The 19,420-nt window shown below is 41.7% G+C and overlaps 1 protein-coding gene across 1 annotated transcript; it reads left to right on the top strand.

The window, feature by feature from the left end:
• The first annotated feature begins 856 nt into the window (after window positions 1–856).
• Window positions 857–19,420, top strand: LOC139751758 (uncharacterized). Its single transcript, XM_071667306.1, has 5 exons — window positions 857–1,172; window positions 9,221–9,571; window positions 15,408–15,541; window positions 16,000–16,237; window positions 16,986–19,420. Exons 1-5 carry the CDS (start codon window positions 1,109–1,111, stop codon window positions 17,048–17,050), a joined length of 852 nt encoding a protein of 283 aa, XP_071523407.1. The 5' UTR covers window positions 857–1,108; the 3' UTR covers window positions 17,051–19,420.

The raw sequence follows: 19,420 nt of genomic DNA, 5'->3' as shown, positions 1-19,420 counted from the left end.
TATTCATCTAAATCACAAAGATTTATCTGATATATATAGTCGCCTGCATATTCGATCTAGTGTTTTTTCTTAGTTATATTCACTAGTCTGGTTTTAGAGTTCATAACCGACGTATTTTATCTTTTGCATTGTCTTTATATACACTATAGACTCTGTAATAACCCTTATCTTTACGACCTCTCTAACTTCGTAAGCACAGCACCTTATCGTACTTAGGTTTGCCACCTTTTCCGCAGCACAGTTAGGAAGATCAGAAAAAAAGTTGTAACGCTTGATGAAATTGACTGGAGCTCATAGCAACACAACTGATTTGTTGTTTACACTTGTTTTTCTAACTTAAATGTGTTCCTGTGTGTGTGTGTGTGTGTGTGTGTGTGTGTGTGTGTTGTTTGCCTATGTTCTACGCAAGCTCAGCGGTTGAATAATTGGGTATCTTTGTTTAGAAAGTGAAGTTGATGTGTTAATAGAAAAAGTTCTTCCTGACAGTTGCTAATTTAGTTTTAAAAGTGGGACGGAACTTTATTTTGGCTGGACACGTTCAGCTAAATTATTATGAGGTAGCGTCTTCCAGTGCGTGCGTTGCTATGCCAACCACGCCTCGGGCGTCGCTGTCTGACGCACGATTAAAATGAAGCATTATCATTTTTTCCCCTATAGAACGGGTTCACTTTTAGAATGAACAACATCACGAAGATAGTAAAAACGGGTACTGTAGACCCCGTTTAATGAAGGGTGAATCACTGAATCTCTGGCTACAGTTGGGAGGCATAGACAAGGCCTGCTTTCTATCTGCCGAAGTGGGTCTGCCATTTCACATCCAGTTATCAATGGGTCGGTAAGAAAGGCACACGTTTATACACCCTGCTCCCAGCTCGACCTCAGTAGGCTCGTCAGATTTGCACACCCCAAAAAAAAAAAAAGAAAAGTTTACCGATAGCGACATTTTCCTTCACTGCATATCATATAGCTTGCGTCTGAGGTTGAATTAGAAACTAAAAGATTCTGGTATAAAAGGAAAGGGGACAACACTTTTGAATATTACCAGCCAGAGTAGTTTGAGAAGTTCAGTAGAACACTTGTGGTGGTTTGTGGTGCATTACGCTAAACGATGGATGGAATCTATGCTTGGAGAATACTTCTCTCTCTTCTAGCCACCTTCAGCACCAGAAAGGGTGAGTTGATAAAGTGAATGACATCTCATTTACAGTGTTTAGATTTTTCCTTTCTATTACGCCTGTGTCTGGGATTATTCTAGTTAGTTCTAAAGTGTCGCTCACCTCAAATGGTTCACTTACAATGGGATGAACTGAACAGTTTTCTGATGTTTATATTCATCTTAATTTGAGGAACGATGGGCCAAATGGGTGTCATATTGAGAGAGAGAGAGAGAGAGAGAGAGAGAGAGAGAGAGAGAGAGAGAGAGAGAGAGAGAGAGGATTAATTCTACTTTCTGCTCAACTAACAGCAAGATCGTTTAGGTCAGCGGTCGGCAACCTGCGGCTTCTGAGCCGCATGCGGCTATCCACGGTGACTTAAGCGGCTCCTGGCCCTTACCCACGTAGTATGACAGCATAACATATTTTGTAATGAACTTCTAGATTAATAGAATTACACTAATTAAAGAATCATCTAAAATGAAAGTGGTAGTAATAACGTCTGGCAATTACCCTTCTAATATATATATATATATATATATATATATATATATATATATATATATATATATATATATATATATATATATATATATATATATATATATACATAGGCTTACTTCAGATCCATGAATGCCGCTTACGCATCCTTCTGTTTCTCTTAAGTATTTGTCACACATCCTTTAAAGCAAACACCTAATCCACACATCTTTTATAGTTTCTGAAACCATATTGCTCCTTCCCAATCTGATACTCTGTACATGCCTTCACCCACTCGACTACCACTCACCCATACAGCCTACCAGGTACAACCCTAAACAAAGTTATACCTCAATACTTTGAACACCTCTCAGAGGTCCTTGACCCTTTGTTGAGTTTGACGTTCCATTGGATACAAGCGACATCCGTGTTAGAATAAGTGGTAATGGGATCCGAGCTCCCTTCCAAATCGTCACGCAAGTGTTCCTGTCTTCCACTGCAGCCTTTACTTAGATGGTGTTTAAAATGAAGCCTTACAGAATGCTACGGTAAGCCTGATACAAGATTCATCTCTGAAGGTAAGGCTTAGGATAGTTCTACCTATGTAATCCGGCAAGAATTTCTTCACCTTGATGAAACCCAATGCTTTTATCCTTAGATCTACTTCGAAAACAGAGAAGTAGGTAACTGGTAGAGCTTACAGTGCTTCGACTACAAGTTCTATCGAAAGGAAAGTTGAATGTGAGATGAATGATATTATTTCACAAAGCTTTTACTGATTTTCCAGTCATAAGCGAACTCCAGCTCCGCAGACATGATGGAGGTATCAAATCACCTGGCGGTGCAACCATCACATATCTATGTCTGGAAGAGGGCCAGACAGCTGCTGTGGGAATACACGTGTGCTTCCACGTTGGCTAATCTAGGGGAGGAGCTGAGGAAAAGATGGTTCAGCAGACTACAGGGAACAATTGAAAAGTGAAGACTATGGGGCCCTGAAACGGCAATACAGTTTTGTTCCGATTGGTTTGGAGGCGGCGGGGCCTTGAGGGAAATATGCTCGTCATTTTTTTGATGACTTTGGATCTCGCCTCCTCGGGACTCCTGTTCAGCGAGGAAATGTAAGTTTTACAATATATATATATATATATATATATATATATATATATATATATATATATATATATATATATATATATATATATATATATATATATACGCCTTAGCCATTTTATCGATCAATCCTTAGGGGAGGATGAACAGTTGGGTTGACTGTGAACCAAAAGCCGCAACTAGAATTCGAACATATGCACTCAAGGTCATATCCAGATGCCCAATAGAGTGGACGTTCCAGTAAACAATAAACAATATCTTCGCAATGCACTGGCACGGATCCATGAAAAACTTACTACAGTCTTCCAGGAGTGAAATATTACCATATATACCAAGTGACTATAGTAATGTGAGACGTACCTCTTGCCACAAATGGTCTGGTGTGCAATTCCTGGATCCAGTTTGTCTTCCATTCGCTTACAATCGTGATATTTGCTGAAAGATTCAGATCCTGGGATCTTACCAGTAATGGAAGGTAAAGTTACCAGCACCGAACTCTCTCTCTCTCTCTCTCTCTCTCTCTCTCTCTCTCTCTCTCTCTCTCTCTCTCTCTCTCTCTCTCTCTCTCTCTCTCTCTCTCTCCGTTTACTCGGATCATTATTATTATTATCTTCTTGCTTTCGTAAGGATGACCATTTATTTACCTTGCTCGAGGCAAGCAGGAAGGGATAGAATAGGGAAGTTTGTGCCAGTTTATCTGCACGTCGTCTTCGAAGCAGTCTTGTGTGAACTTCCTAAGTTCCCGGACCTTTTGAGGCGCCAGTCACCTTCAGAAAACGAAGCGCATCTTCTTGCTGAATTGACGCTACTGTCAGCTGGAGCGCATTTATGTGTCAGTATCGAGTCTCGTTTCTCTCTCTCTCTCTCTCTCTCTCTCTCTCTCTCTCTCTCTCTCTCTCTCTCTCTCTCTCTCTCTCTCTCTCTCTCTCTCTCTCTCTCTCTCTCTCTCTCTCTCTCTCTCTCTCTCTCTCTCTCTCTCTCTCTCTCTCTCTCTCTCTCTCTCTCTCTCTCATACTGGAAATGAAATATGCAGTTGGATAAAAGAATGGCTTAAGAACAGATAACCCTTGGTAGTATTAGATGGATATATATCCTATGTTAATAGAATCTGGTATTGTCACATTGCTAACCTTTGTCATGATTCATTTTATAACATAAAGGAACGATCCTGGATTAGGTCTGACTTCGAGTGTTTACATTTCCTGACGACATATACTGGGATTACATCTGAGAATGGCGGTAAAAAGCATCCAAATTGACTTACGTCCATTTTTAACCTGGCGTAAGTGGAAGATGGAATTTACCTTTTCAGTGCACTTCCGAAATAAAAGAGGCAAACAAATTGCTTGTAAAAAGAAAAAAAAAAAAGGAAAAAAAAAAACGCTTTCAGGCGTCGAATTGGACAAGGGTCCTGAAGTTATCAGTAATTGTATGAAATCACCTAAGCGAAGTAGAGCCGCTATTCAACGGGTTCACAGTGTGTCAGACACATTCCAAATACCTTTCGTGACAGAAAATTGAGGGCATTATGGCGATGCTCTAGATATCGTTGGCAGGACGACCAAATCTTAAGCAATACGAGACTTAATCAAAGAGACTAAGGTGGGGTTAGGAGAGCCTACAGCAAAGGCAGCCTCATTAACACAATGACTATGAGACAAACCATATGAATGAGGAGTATAGGATTCATTTCCTTGACAGAGACGAAGGTTCTTGGTGACCTGATAGACGCGATTAAGATGCTAAAGAAAGAAGGGTGTGGATATAAATGTACACTTCAAAGCACTCAAGCATCCTGTAACAAGATACAGTATATCACACTATCGTAGGGGAAACATTTCTATGCAAATGTGATGACTGAAGATTGGAGGTGAGCTCTTTGCTGCTGCCGTAAATGCCAAGACGTCAGACTTATTCGAGGGGAGACTTAATGATCACGGCCAGTCAGTCGGTGGGCTATCATTAACTTGATAGAAGTGAGGGAAAAGTCTCGGGTCCCTTCAGTGGGTAAGCTCGTTAACAGACCAACAGGTCTTCCGTTAACTGTTATGTTAGACCCTTTACGTGCTCTCTCTCTCTCTCTCTCTCTCTCTCTCTCTCTCTCTCTCTCTCTCTCTCTCTCTCTCTCTCTCTCTCTCTCTCTCCTTCCTTCCTACCATCACAGTGGCCTCTCTCGGCTTTATTGCTAAAGTTTATCTTCACTTTGTTACCGAAATTTATGGTCCTCCTTTCTCCCCGGTAACTTAACGACCTCTGCTGGATTTTCCCTCCTTCAGCCTGGCAGCTCGTCACTCAGCACTGATGAATCGTTTACATTTCATTACAGTATCATGTATGTCAGTATTATATGTTAAAGTATCATGCTTTGCAGTATCATACATTACCGCATCATGTATAACAATATCATGCATTACAATGTCATTTATTACGGTATCATACATTGCAGTAACATGTATTACAATATCATGCAAGACAGTACCATGTATTACAGCAACATGCATTGCAGTATTATCTATTACAGCTACATACATTACAGTATCATGTACCACAGTATCATGCATTACAGTCATATGTTACAGTATCATGCATTACAATATCATGTATTACAGCATTATGCATTACACCATCATACATTACAGTATCATGAATTACAGTATCGTACATTACAATATATGATAGCAGGTAAGACCTACTTTACTTTTACCAGAAAGTTAAAAACCAGCTTCTACAGTTTCTCACTCGAATCTTCCTCCAGATACGTGTCATCAGCAAACAGTAACTGACTCACTTCCTAAGCTCTCCCACTTCCTACAGATTGCAGACCTGCTCAACCTCTCTTAAAAAACTCTTGCATTTACCTCCATTACCACCCCATCTATGAACGGATTAAACGGCCATGGTGACATTGGCATTAGAGAATATTACCTGGATGTTGAAAACGGATTTTTCCCCCTTAATACGGAATTCCAGGTGACAATCCATTTAACAACGATAGGGGAATTAAAGTTGGCAGCGTTGTCTTGCTCTATGTTAAAGCTCTTCTTAATCCTATGATAAAAAGATCATTGAAAATGATAAAAACAACTCTATGTTTGTAGATATCAGAGGTAAGTTTGTTAAGTTTGTTAAAGAGATAACAATAGGATTAGATTATAGGCTCCAAGCAGACGAAAGACATTACGAGTAGTTAATGTAATATATGCGATCCGATCGTAATGGAATTTTCAACATTCTTGAGCTTTGGGTTTCCACATACATTTACTTGATATTACGTTAATACAATTAGTTGAGACATCGACTCGTGATGAGAACGCTTTAAATCTAGTTCTAGTTACAAAAGAGGATATCGCTTACGATATTGAAGTTGGAGGAAAGTTTGGTACAAATGATCATCGGCAAATTACTTTTGAGCTAGCTTTCAAAATTGCCAGTAATGCTGGCAGTAATACTTCGAACAAAGGAAAAGACGAACCGACACAAACTTTAAGGGAAGTATTTCTGAATACGCCTTACTTCTAACAGTCATAGTTCCCCCCCGTAAATATACGAGTGTCAGCTGTAAAAAACTTTGCTGTTGCATCCACTATCGTTCTCCCAAGCTGTTGAAGGGATAACTTGGGTAAGCGAGCCTCCACAAAACACGAATCTTATCAATCTATTTATATTTCTTTCTTGCGGACCTGATTTCTTTGTTCACACACCTCAGAAGGTCTGCTCATGTAAATCACTTACAATAATGTTCTGTTTATTCTGCCAGGCGCTCTGTATTCACAAGACCCCCACATTATTTGCATCTGATCGATAATTATTTTGAAGTAAATATGATATTGCATGTTAATAGCCTCTTGAAAAATATTTAGAGTGTATGGTAGGATTGTATTACTGGGTTATTATGGAAGGTGACACTGAGATATTAAAGAGACAGGGATATATGTGAGGATGTAAGAGAGAAATAAGTAAACTAACAACAAAGAACTGTTATTACCCCTTAGGATTGGTGGCTTTGACAGTGTGACAATAGTGCAACTATGGCATATCAAACGAACTTATGGACACCCGTGGTTATTGGCTGGTTGTGTGACTGGTTATCTGTGTTGCAAGCCTCACAACTACCAGGGCAATGAACAATGTCTTCACATGGGAAATACAATTAAATAAACAATATAACAAACCTTTACGATGCGTGTGGCCTGTGAATGTCTGAGGCTACTGAGGGATCTGGATGGTCTGTTATGGTCCGTTGTTACTGAGGGATCTGAGTTCTGGTTGGTCCGTCATGGGAGCTGAGTGCTGGTGTACGACGGTGTTGTGATGGTTACCACTGTCTTCGCCCCGTGACTATAATCACCGTTGCAAACTATCACAGGGTCATTGTCCACAAGTTCATCGGTAAAGTCACCTTGCGCAGCTCTCGCTGTGATATTCATCGAAATTTGACAATATTGTGTGAAGATGGATGTGGCTGCCTAAATATCCAGTTAGTGGAGGGGGTTAAGGGTATAGTTCAGATCTGGCGTGTGTGTGTGTGTGTGTTTGTGTGTGTGTGTTTGTGTGTGTGTGTGTGTGTGTGTGTGTGTGTGTGTGTGTGTGTGTGTGTGTGTGTGTGTGTGTGTCAAAACTTATTTGTACTGTAAGGAGAGAGAATTATAAACCAGACTTTGCATCCTTTGAGGTAACATCGCGAGAAAAAGTCGCCTTTGGCGAAGCTATGTCATTAGAAGAACGTAGTCTCTTCAAAGAGATTCTTTTTCCAAAGGAGTCTACTGTACACTAGAATCATAACAAAAGAGCATCAACACCTCATCATCCTCTGCTGGAGACAATTATCTATATTCAGTTTCTTTTTTTTCGCTGAATACATACATACAATCTATCGTATCTATCGTTGCTCGTTATGTAAGAAAATTGAATGGCACTGAGACTGAAAGAGCATGTTTCTATGTAATATAATAAGGACACGAACACAATCGCAGTCAATGAGATCGTGTCCCTGGATCAAGTAAAGTATCAGATTCCTTTTTGATGCAATTCGAGAACAAATTTCATCTCGTAAAGCCGACAGACCAAAACTGTTCTCATGCCTCACAACTATTTTAAACCAGTCACGTCTCGCCCACACAAGCACTAAACTGCTGCCAGTTCACAGCTTCCTGACAGCCACACTGTTGGAAAGTAAACTGAGTTATCGTCAGGAAAACTGATAAACTCCCAAATGAAATGACAGACAGTAACAAAGCGTCAGACACCACCATAACTCAAAATATGGTCACTTGAGATTAACACGACGATGATGGTAGCTTGATCAACACTTCTCGTGTCAGATCATCAAATACTTCCCTGTGTGCGTCTTGCCATTTGCCCAGCAGAGCCAGAAACACTAAGTGTAGTTAAACGGCAAGTTCCCCTAGTGATGAGCTGGGTTGGGGCTGATACCAATAAAGGGTTGTCCAGAAGCAGCGTTTTTCAGATCAAAGATTTTACTCTCTCTCTCTCTCTCTCTCTCTCTCTCTCTCTCTCTCTCTCTCTCTCTCTCTCTCTCTCTCTCTCTCTCTCTCTCTCTCTCTCTCTCTCTCTCTCTCCTTTATCTTTTTTTTTCTGCAGAAAACTGAAATATGTTACTCTTCTTCTTTATCGACAATTTTCAAACTAACTTTGGCCATGCGTTTCCCGTGATAAATATACAAAAAAACAAAAAACCATGCCCTTTAGCCTCTTGCAGCATCATATATAAGTGGATTTCATTCGTTATTGTCCCCCACAGCAAAATGATAAATGCAGAAAAAGCCTCGTCTATCGGATTTTGATCGGAATAGACAACACATATCTAAGCGTAATAATCACTTATTGTTGTAATGGCTCCCTTTCTGACAGCGACTAATGCATTTACGCGTGGCCCTTTGACACTTGCAGCGTCCTGTGCTGTGCTGGCCTTTCTGCATAGGCACTTAACCAGCACCTGTCCGCTCCCACCGGATATGAGGGGCGGCATCTCCCGGAGTGGAAGAGGATTGATACGACTGATATTAATTGATGTCTTACTCAGTTTGTGTTAGCCAATCGTACATCCGCATCGAACATATACAATCGTGCGTACATATCCATTACATTGTGCTTAGGCAATCTACAAAATGCCTATGCATTATGTAGAATGTCAGACAACACAGGGATTTTGCAGAGTGCCAAGATATTCTATAAACTGTCTGGTTGGCCAGGAACTCTCTGGTTTCACATATTGTATATAATATAATATAATATAATATATATATATATATATATATATATATATATATATATATATATATATATATATATATATATATATATCATAAACTCTGTCCCCTGTCCATTAGCAACACGTATCAGTTCAACTCATTCACGTCCCTGCCAAAAACCAGGACGACCAATAACACATCTCAGTCCAGAACTGATACGTCCCAGCTTAACGCTCATCTGTGCCTGCTTTGTGTCCACAGACATCGCTCAGAGCCTCCACATCACCAAGGTGGATGTACCGACACCCGTGGCGGTAGGGGAGGGTGGTTGGCTTGAATGTCAGTTTGTGGAAGAGGGAGAGAGTATCTACGCCCTCAAGTGGTACCTGGGCTTGGACGAGTTCTACCGGTGGACACCTGCGGAGAGCCCTCCAGTCAAAACCTTCCCGGTGAGGGGCGATCCGCTGACGGTGGATATAGCAGCGTCTCAGAGAGGCCGCGTCAGGATCCACGATGTGAAGCTTGGGGCAGCCGGGGTCTTCCGCTGCGAGGTCTCAGCCGAAGCTCCAGCCTTCCACACTGAGTCCGAAGTTGCCACCATGACTGTTGTGGGTGTGTGTTGTACTGCCATCATGACGTGTCTTGTAATGCCACCATGACTGTTGTGGGTGAGTGTTGTACTGCCATCATGACGTGTCTTGTAATGCCACCATGACTGTTGTGGGTGAATGTTGTACTGCCATCATGACGTGTCTTGTAATGCCACCATGACTGTTGTGGGTGAGTGTTGTACTGCCATCATGACGTGTCTTGTAATGCCACCATGACTGTTGTGGGTGAGTGTTGTACTGCCATCATGACGTGTCTTGTAATGCCACCATGACTGTTGTGGGTGAGTGTTGTACTGCCATCATGACGTGTCTTGTAATGCCACCATGACTGTTGTGTATGAGTGTCGTACTGCCATCGTGACGTAACTAAATAACGCGTCCAACAACCTTATAGTCACTGGCACTAGTAATCCTATGATTAAGTGTCTTCGACTATATTCCTGTCATGAGGTCCAGCGATTCTCTCATCCTCAATCTGTGGTGTTATTCTCAAATTTTCATTGTGCATCGTAAGGTTTGATTCAAATTCTCCCACAAAGATGATTTGTAGGGACGAGTTTTAAAGTCTTTAAGTTTTGGATTCTTAATAACCTGGTAGTGAATTATCAACTAATATAATTCACATTATCACAACCACTCTTGCAACACTTTAGATCTAGTTTTTTATTCCAAATTATCTATGTTATAGATAGATAATCTCGCCTTCAGTTGGATCATCTTACTTTATTGAAAGTGTCTCCACTAACCTCACCTCCTCCTTCTCCGCCTCCTCCTCCGGCTACCCAAGTAGTGGCATAATGATGATGCTGGCTGGACTTACGTATGAAAATTCTTTTCTATCTTTCTTTAAGAAGATCATTGTCTCTTCTTGGGTGATGCCTCTATCTCTTGCGAGCGTGTTGGAGAGATCTTTGTCGTAGAACTGGAGACGTTTGTACAGTCACCAAAAAAAGTATCGGTACATTTGCTGTTCTTTATAATCAGAAACGCGGGACAAAGATTTTTGATATATCTTCCTGGATTACATCATTCATTGTAATGCCTGTTTTCTTTATCTGACGTTCATGATGGTATAATAGGAATACAACTTGGTACAATTAGAGGGGTAAAGGAACTATTTTTGTTCGAACTATTAAATATGTCTACTGTACACTCCTAGTCTACTATCTATCATGTTGAGAACTTTCGTGTGCCTGTGAAGACATTATATCTGGATACTCAATATTTGTGAAGAAAAACGAGGAATCTATGATTAGATTACAATAAAATACTTAACAAAGAAAGATGCTTCAGAGAATCTGGCGGAGTTCAGGAACTTCCATTTCAAAACAAAAAATATTGCAGTCATAATTCCCTGTACTTCATTCACATTTCCAGCTAAGTTTCGCCATTATTTCTGCACTCCATCTGTACAAGTGCTATCATTCCCAATGGTCTTCGTGCATCATAAACATGGAGCAGTCTTCTTTAAATGAGCATCACCAAGGTAATAATTGCCAATTATTTGTCCTCTTTCAATAAATAAATAACTTTCGTAATCATTTCAAAAAGATTAACTCAAAGAATGTGGCAGGAGGCAAGGATTTGTGTGATGCACAAGAAATACAAAAAAAAAATCACCAGAAATACCAACCGTTCACAGAATACAAAACTCACCAGGGATACCAACCGCAACGGAAAGAAAAAAGAAATTGGAGTAACATTGATCATTTCAAAGTCCTGGAGACTCAAGGTCAGCTCTAATCTCTCCTGTTGTTGGTCTTGAGTGATCTGTCTTCCTGGACGACCGTATTTCTTCCAGAATCCGGAGTTGAACTCTTTCCTTCCTGACGTCATCCGAACAGGAAACCTGATATCGGGATCTGGGAAAAGTCTTGTTTCCTTCCACCGCAAGTGCATTTTGCCTTCGCTTCCTCGCCGGGAATTACTGCAAATACGTTATTCATGAGACAAGAGTGTTTCTGCTGCGCAAGTGAAGAATGGCAACCTCTCCCCATTTTTCCGTAAATATGTTTCTGTCTTTGTTTTCTCTCTTGTCGTTTCCTTCACCGAAAGTATCTTTGATTTTCAAGCTTTTCTCAAATTTTCATTCAATATTATAACTGTCTCTCCTCTTATATATTCTCCTTTCTCTAATTCTGTTTTTTTTTTTCGCTCTAATTCCAGCACTCGACACAATAAACATACTATACTATACTATACTATACTATACTATACTATACTATACTATACTATACTATACTATACTATACTATACTAGAGCATATAATCTGTCACGGAAACACAACATTATTCGATTATATGGATCTAAAAAACAGGAAGTCCTGCTCAGGAGGTGAAATCTATTGTTTTCTAAGCAGTTGCTCCGATGATATATATATAGGACTGAATCGTCCTTTTACTACTCTTATTTCTGAGCAAGTTTTAGTTCTACATCATCACTTGTCAGAGTCGAGACTAAAGCAGTCCGACTTGCCAAATCTCCCAGTCTAATCTCAAGACTTGTCCCACTTGGAATAGACTACAGTGTTGGTTCCCTTTCTTGCTCTCAGAGATACTCCTCTAGCTTCTGCTACCGAGAACTGACTGATAGTGTGCCCTTTACCATTAGCTAAACCCTTCGACATTCACTGCTTCACGTGATCACTGTCTGAACGCTACTAGATCATAGGCGTACCGTTGTAATATCTGTTTCCTTTGATATATCGCTCAGCTTTTGAATTATTTACTTTATCTTAACAGTTACAATCTGATCCTTTTTTTAAAGAGATAGGTGTCCCACACAGCCCTAAACCCATTGGTCATTTTCCTCTTTAACTCTTCAGTTCTTTTGATGTTTCGTTTAAGGCTTGGCCTCAATGGGAAGTTTAGCCCGTTATCAGAGCACTCGACACGAGAAAGGAAATCTAAAACCTTTTGTTAAGAATCTCGGAACCTCTTCGCAGATCCTTATCTGTCGTCGAAAGTTCAAAAGCTTCTTGGTACTGACTGGGCCTAAAATGGAATCAAAGTGTCCACAGTAGGTTTGAGACTGCAAGAATCTACAGATTATTTTCCTTTTTAGCGAATTATGATTGTCTATACTCGGTGTCTATACTCGAACTAGTGCGACAGCTGTGGGCATGTATTACGATGTCATCCTGACGTGATTTGCACTGACAATGCTCCATCATGACCTGTCATAAAGTGCCACTAATGACTGTCATTAGTGAGTGGTGTATATATGACATGTTTAGTGACGCCATCATCAATGTTGTAAGAGAATGTTGTACTGTCTGCCTGACTTGTTTAGCAGTGCTGAACTGGCGATGATGATGAGGTTGCGCTACGAATATTTGACGCCTTTTGCCACCATGGTTGTTGTGGATGACGGTTGTCCTACAACTATGAAGTGTACTGGAGTGTTGTGCTGACATTATGACGTGTACTGTGGCGCCGACATGACTGTGTTGTGTGAGTGTTGTACTGCCATCATGACGTGTATTGAAGTGCCAACATGACTATGTTGCATGAGTGTTTTACTGCTATCATGACGTGTATCATGGTGTCAACATGACCATGCTGGGTGAGTGATCTGCTTCCGTAATGTAGTGAATTTGCCATCATGGCTGTTGTGTCTTGTGGTGACTATCATGACTACAGTCATTTTTGTGCCAGTGTGACTATTGTCTCCCCCACTGCCACGCATGGTATGGTATCAAGTAGTTTTTCTTTAATCCTATCTGCATCTTGTAGTGCCATTCGTAGTGACATGGTGCTTGTAGAGCTCGTAGTGCTGAGGTCTTTGTCGTATCTTGTGGCACCATTGTGACTGATGAGTCTCGTGTGGCACCATAACAGTTCACACTCGAGCTGCTACCATAAGGATTGCGTCTGGTGATGCTGCCATGATTGGTGAGTAATGTACTGCCACAATGACCATTGTCACGAGTGTTGTGTCTTGGACTACCACTAGAATTGTCATGTATTGAATATACTAGCATGATTGTTATTTCCTGTAGTGCCACCATGATTGTTGTGTCTTGTATTACAATATATATATATATATATATATATATATATATATATATATATATATATATATATATATATATATATATATATATATATATATATATATATATATATATATATATTTTTTTTTTTTTTTTTTTATACTTTGTCGCTGTCTCCCGCGTTTGCGAGGTAGCGCAAGGAAACAGACGAAAGAAATGGCCCAACCCCCCCCATACACATGTACATACACACGTCCACACACGGAAATATACATACCTACACAGCTTTCCATGGTTTACCCCAGACGCTTCACATGCCTTGATTCAATCCACTGACAGCACGTCAACCCCTGTATACCACATCGCTCCAATTCACTCTATTCCTTGCCCTCCTTTCACCCTCCTGCATGTTCAGGCCCCGATCACACAAAATCCTTTTCACTCCATCTTTCCACCTCCAATTTGGTCTCCCTCTTCTCCTCGTTCCCTCCACCTCCGACACATATATCCTCTTGGTCAATCTTTCCTCACTCATTCTCTCCATGTGCCCAAACCATTTCAAAACACCCTCTTCTGCTCTCTCAACCACGCTCTTTTTATTTCCACACATCTCTCTTACCCTTACGTTACTTACTCGATCAAACCACCTCACACCACACATTGTCCTCAAACATCTCATTTCCAGCACATCCATCCTCCTGCGCACAACTCTATCCATAGCCCACGCCTCGCAACCATACAACATTGTTGGAACTACTATTCCTTCAAACATACCCATTTTTGCTTTCCGGGATAATGTTCTCGACTTCCACACATTTTTCAAGGCTCCCAAAATTTTCGCCCCCTCCCCCACCCTATGATCCACTTCCGCTTCCATGGTTCCATCCGCTGACAGATCCACTCCCAGATATCTAAAACACTTCACTTCCTCCAGTTTTTCACCATTCAAACTCACCACCCAATTGACTTGACCCTCAACCCTACTGTACCTAATAACCTTGCTCTTATTCACATTTACTCTTAACTTTCTTCTTCCACACACTTTACCAAACTCCGTCACCAGCTTCTGCAGTTTCTCACATGAATCCGCCACCAGCGCTGTATCATCAGCGAACAACAACTGACTCACTTCCCAAGCTCTCTCATCCCCAACAGACTTCATACTTGCCCCTCTTTCCAAGACTCTTGCATTTACCTCCCTAACAACCCCATCCATAAACAAATTAAACAACCATGGAGACATCACACACCCCTGCCGCAAACCTACATTCACTGAGAACCAATCACTTTCCTCTCTTCCTACACGTACACATGCCTTACATCCTCGATAAAAACTTTTCACTGCTTCTAACAACTTGCCTCCCACACCATATATTCTTAACACCTTCCACAGAGCATCTCTATCAACTCTATCATATGCCTTCTCCAGATCCATAAATGCTACATACAAATCCATTTGCTTTTCTAAGTATTTCTCACATACATTCTTCAAAGCAAACACCTGATCCATATATATATATATATATATGATCCAGGTTCTACTCTTTGAATCAATCATATAATTCCTACTGTATATAGTTTCTCATGTATTTAACTAGCCTTATCTGCAATCTGTTTCTCATATGTTGTCAGTAAGATTATAATCTTGTCTTCAGGACGTAAACACCGACATAAACTTATAAGAATAAAGCCAATAAAGAGTAAAGTACCTTAGGAGTATACGGGAGAAACAGAGACTTTCTCACCTGTATAAAGAGGTTAATGAAACAGTACAGATGTATGTGTTCCTCTCCTCTCATCATTCTCACACTGAAGGTGTGGTTTTCTCTCGGTCCCTGGCAGACCTTCCTGACGAGAAGCCGAGGATCACGGGGACGAAGGGCAGCTACCCACTACATCAGGAAGTCGTCCTCAACTGCTCCTCGCCACACGCCCAGCCACCAGCCACCATCGTCTTCTACGTCAATGATGAACAGGTGACGAGAGATCTCTCCTCTCTGACACTGAGATAAGAGACAAAAGTGCACGTATATATTGGCCTTGAGAACCACTGAGTGTTTTTGATGGTGTTCTTATAAGTTTTGTCTCGAAAGAAGTTTAAGACTGTTGTAAGGTGAGGAAGAATGGAGACGTCATACGTAGTTCAGTGACTGTAGCATCCTTATGAATTATTATGACGTGTACTGGGTCTCATACAGTGTAAGTACATGTTAGAACTACACGTTTACAGTCACCTGTGTTTACTCTAGTACATAAACTCGCTTCATACCTGTATTCTTTCGCATACTCCTCTCTCTCTCTCTCTCTCTCTCTCTCTCTCTCTCTCTCTCTCTCTCTCTCTCTCTCTCTCTCTCTCTCTCTCTCTCTCTCTCTCTCTCTCTCTCTCTCCTTCCAGCAGCAGCAGTACACACACTTTCTCTCTCCCTCCTCCCAGGCCGACCCGGCGTGGCTGGTGCCCTACTCGCCCCTGGAGGATCCAGTCACCGGCCTGGAGACAGCAGTTCTGGGCCTGCACTTCCCGCTGTGGCCCAGTCTGCTCCGCGGAGGCTTCGTCAAGATCAAGTGCACGGCGGCCGTCTTGAACCTGTACTGGGACAGCACTGAGGCGTTCATCCCCGTCGACGTTCCATACCACGCCTCCGTCAAGGAGGGCCGAGCCGCTGCTGGCAGAGGTGGGTAGGGCTGTGGTGGGTTGCTACTGGCCGAGGAAGTAGTGTGCTGGACTTGATGCACTGGCCCAGGCTGAGGTGAGGTACTGGAAGAGTGCAAGTGGGCTGGAATATATCCATTTTCCATCATAATGAAATGTATTAAGATGTGTGTGTGTGTGTGTGTGTGTGTGTGTGTGTGTGTGTGTGTGTGTGTGTGTGTGTGTGTGTGTGTAAAGGACAAGGTAGAAAGAGTGGAAGGAATATGCAACTTGGATGATTCCCCTACAGGTAGATCGTAATAATGAGGCAAGGTAGAAGGTAAAGAGTAGGTGTCATTGTGACTCCCACAATGCTGAACAGAGTGTTTGTATAGGATGAGGAGTGACTTACCAGAGCTTGTCTAGGGAGGACCTGGGGACATAGATGGGAATCTTGATAAGGAAACAATGGATGAACTGAAATAGAAAAAAGAAAATCATTATTACTTGTAGCACAAGCGAGGGAAAGAATTCAATAAATAAATGTAATGTGCGTTCAAGTTTTCTCTTTTGCCTCTAACTAAAGCCAGACCAATATATGCGTTGAAGGGACAGAAGAGTGTAAGATCCCTTTCCGTAGGTACAATGGTCATGTACGAAAGGACTGAATACTTAGTCCCATACACAGGAAAAGGCATAAGAATCTGGCTTCAACGTATATATCTACATTTTCCTTAACGGTAAACTGAGCTGCCAATCGAAGGGAATTCTAAGGTCTACTTTCTTTACAGGTTGTCCAGTGGCCACGTCCAGCATCCTTAGCTTAGCAGTGGCGGGAGTCTTGCTCGCGCCATAATGGAATACCCCAGCTAAGACTTCCGTCGGAAGGACTGCTGGAGATATGGATCTTCTGTAGTTCCTGCCACACCAGAAGCCATCAGTCCACCTCCCATAGGTGGGCGAGGGTGAGGGCGCAGCTTGGTACATGGGTTTACTGCCTGATTAAACCCATGAACCTGTGTGCCGTAAGAGCGCGAGAGGGGGACGGGTGTGCAGCTTGACACAGGGGGGGCCCCTCCTGCTGCCTCTAACGCTACACAGGATCTCCCCCGAACTTCCTTACATCTTGTATATGGGTGAGGGACGGATGAACAAGGACAGGCGGAGGCCTGAGCTTCAATACAGTGGTGTCAGAATGAACATCCTATGATGAAAACTTCCATTATGTGAAGTATTGTGTAAACCCGTCAGATATATGACGAAAAACTTACAGTAGATTGTGTGACGCACCGTTAGGATAGTGAAGAATCAAAAGCAAAAATACGTTCCCAAACTCTCAAATTGATATGATGTGCCACGTATTATACCTCACTTTCCAGCTTGTAGAAAAAAATATCCTACATCATCATTTCACGTCTCTGCAAAATGTATTTGATTCCCAGAAGTGTTTGACGGTAAAGCTTAAATATTTTCACTCATCGTTTCAGGCGATAAAATCTTCATGATTGGTTTACTCGGCGAGTCCTGTATTAGCACAGTGCTTGCATGCTTGTGAAGACAGTGGAAGGAAAGTGTCATACATCCCAGATTAACTAAGGACGTGGATCGTCTTGATAAAGCTTTGACTGCAGATGGTGGCATCTATACAGGTGAAGGAAATCCAAGGACTGTTGTTCAGCCTAACGAGCAATCAAGGGACTATACATCGTTTGGGGCAATTCCAGATAACTGTCTTGCTCGATACTTAAACCTGACCTCCTGTTCAATAGACTGTATGGTAGTGTGTGCTGTACAAACAACGCAATATGCTCCTCTCAAACAAAGTTATTTTTCATCATTCCTTTTGTTATCAAGTTTGATCATCTATTTGTATGTGTTTGTGTGTGTGTGTGTGTGTGTGCGTGTTTGTGTGTGTGTGTGTGTGTGTGTGTGTGTGTGTGTGTGCTTACATACCTGAACTATGTGGGGAGGGAGTTTTAATCTCATGCAGTCCCTGCATGGAAGTTCTACACTGAATATCTCATATGGAATATTCTGTTTGGACTGTGTGTTGGCCTCCCTGTTATCATACATTATTGTTGTCATGGGATCAGCGAGGAGTTGGCAGAGTTTTGGAGGAAGCGTTAGCTGCTGTACCCAAGAAGACTCATTCCTCTTTCGTGGAGAAGCATCAGATTTACAGTAAAGCCCACTAGTGGCTCGCTCTAGCATAGTTCAGGCGTCATAGAATAAAAAAAGAGGAAATGAGGAGGCATTCATCGCTTGTTTTGAAGTCTAGCCAGTAATGCTTAACGTTTTCTTTACTGATCATCATTCCCACGAGAGTGAAAACCAACATTGGTAGGGTAAAGTATCTCATAGCAGCCTTGGTTTTACGGGATTATGTATATTCAAGTTGATCACCATCTGTTCCTTGTGAGGTATAGAGTGTTGGGCTGCAGTGATGGATAAGGAATAATCAACGATAATGATAGATCTATAGAGTGAAATGCAGCCAAAGGCTGAGGAAGCTTCAAAGGAGAGAGACACGCAGTAAAGGCGCCGGGGTTATAACAAAGGATAAGGGGTTGTCAAAACAGATATTCTTTGCAGAGCCATCACAGGTTCTCAATCCTGTTCACAATGGTTGTAATGGAGTGGCTTCCTTGTACTAATTCATACACGAAAAGCTAACGAAGAAAAGCTTTCTTCACTTCAGCTGCAACTACCTTGGCTAGAGATCTTTATATATCCCTTGTCGAGAGGGGTTAAAAAGAAACTGTGCTAACATTGCAATTATCATTACACTTTTAATCCTGTAGTCGATGCTGCATTTCTTGTATCCTCTTCACGAATGGGTAACTGAAGCTGCATATCCACTCATTGAACGGAAAGCAATAGCAAAAATGAGATGCAACTTGGGGTGAGGATTTGACATCAGTGATGAACTCCCCAAACCTTTAAGCAAACCTCCTCCTCCTCCTCCTCCTTTAGACCTGACGCGTGGGATGGTGTCAGCCTCAGTTCCCGGATGACCGTGTGTGTGAAGGTTGTCTGTGTGTGTGTGTGTGTGGTGTCAGTGGTCAGACGCTGTTTGTAATGACGACATGGCAGCAACTCTGTAGTTTATAGTGTCATATTTCTAGTCTTAGGTGTTCTTTCGTTCACTTAACTATGGACGAAGGAATCGGAAACGTTGTGTTATACTGAGCCGTACTGCACTGTAGCTGGTGTTAGTTTTGTGACA

The sequence above is a fragment of the Panulirus ornatus genome, chromosome 12, assembly GCF_036320965.1.
Source record: "Panulirus ornatus isolate Po-2019 chromosome 12, ASM3632096v1, whole genome shotgun sequence".
Lineage (NCBI taxonomy): Eukaryota > Metazoa > Arthropoda > Malacostraca > Decapoda > Palinuridae > Panulirus > Panulirus ornatus.
The sequence above is the reverse complement of the archived record's forward strand: the minus strand, read 5'-3'. Positions and strand labels throughout refer to the sequence as shown.

What these genes read in the sequence shown, in the direction of transcription:
- LOC139751758 (XM_071667306.1), top strand. Translation starts at nt 1,109, where the DNA reads ATGGATGGAATCTATGCTTGGAGAATACTTCTCTCTCTTCTAGCCACC. An exon ending in TCTACGTCAATGATGAACAG is followed by an intron (nt 15,542 to 15,999) that starts GTGACGAGAGAT and finishes CCCTCCTCCCAG; the next exon opens with GCCGACCCGGCGTGGCTGGT. An exon ending in CCGAGCCGCTGCTGGCAGAG is followed by an intron (nt 16,238 to 16,985) that starts GTGGGTAGGGCT and finishes CTTTCTTTACAG; the next exon opens with GTTGTCCAGTGGCCACGTCC.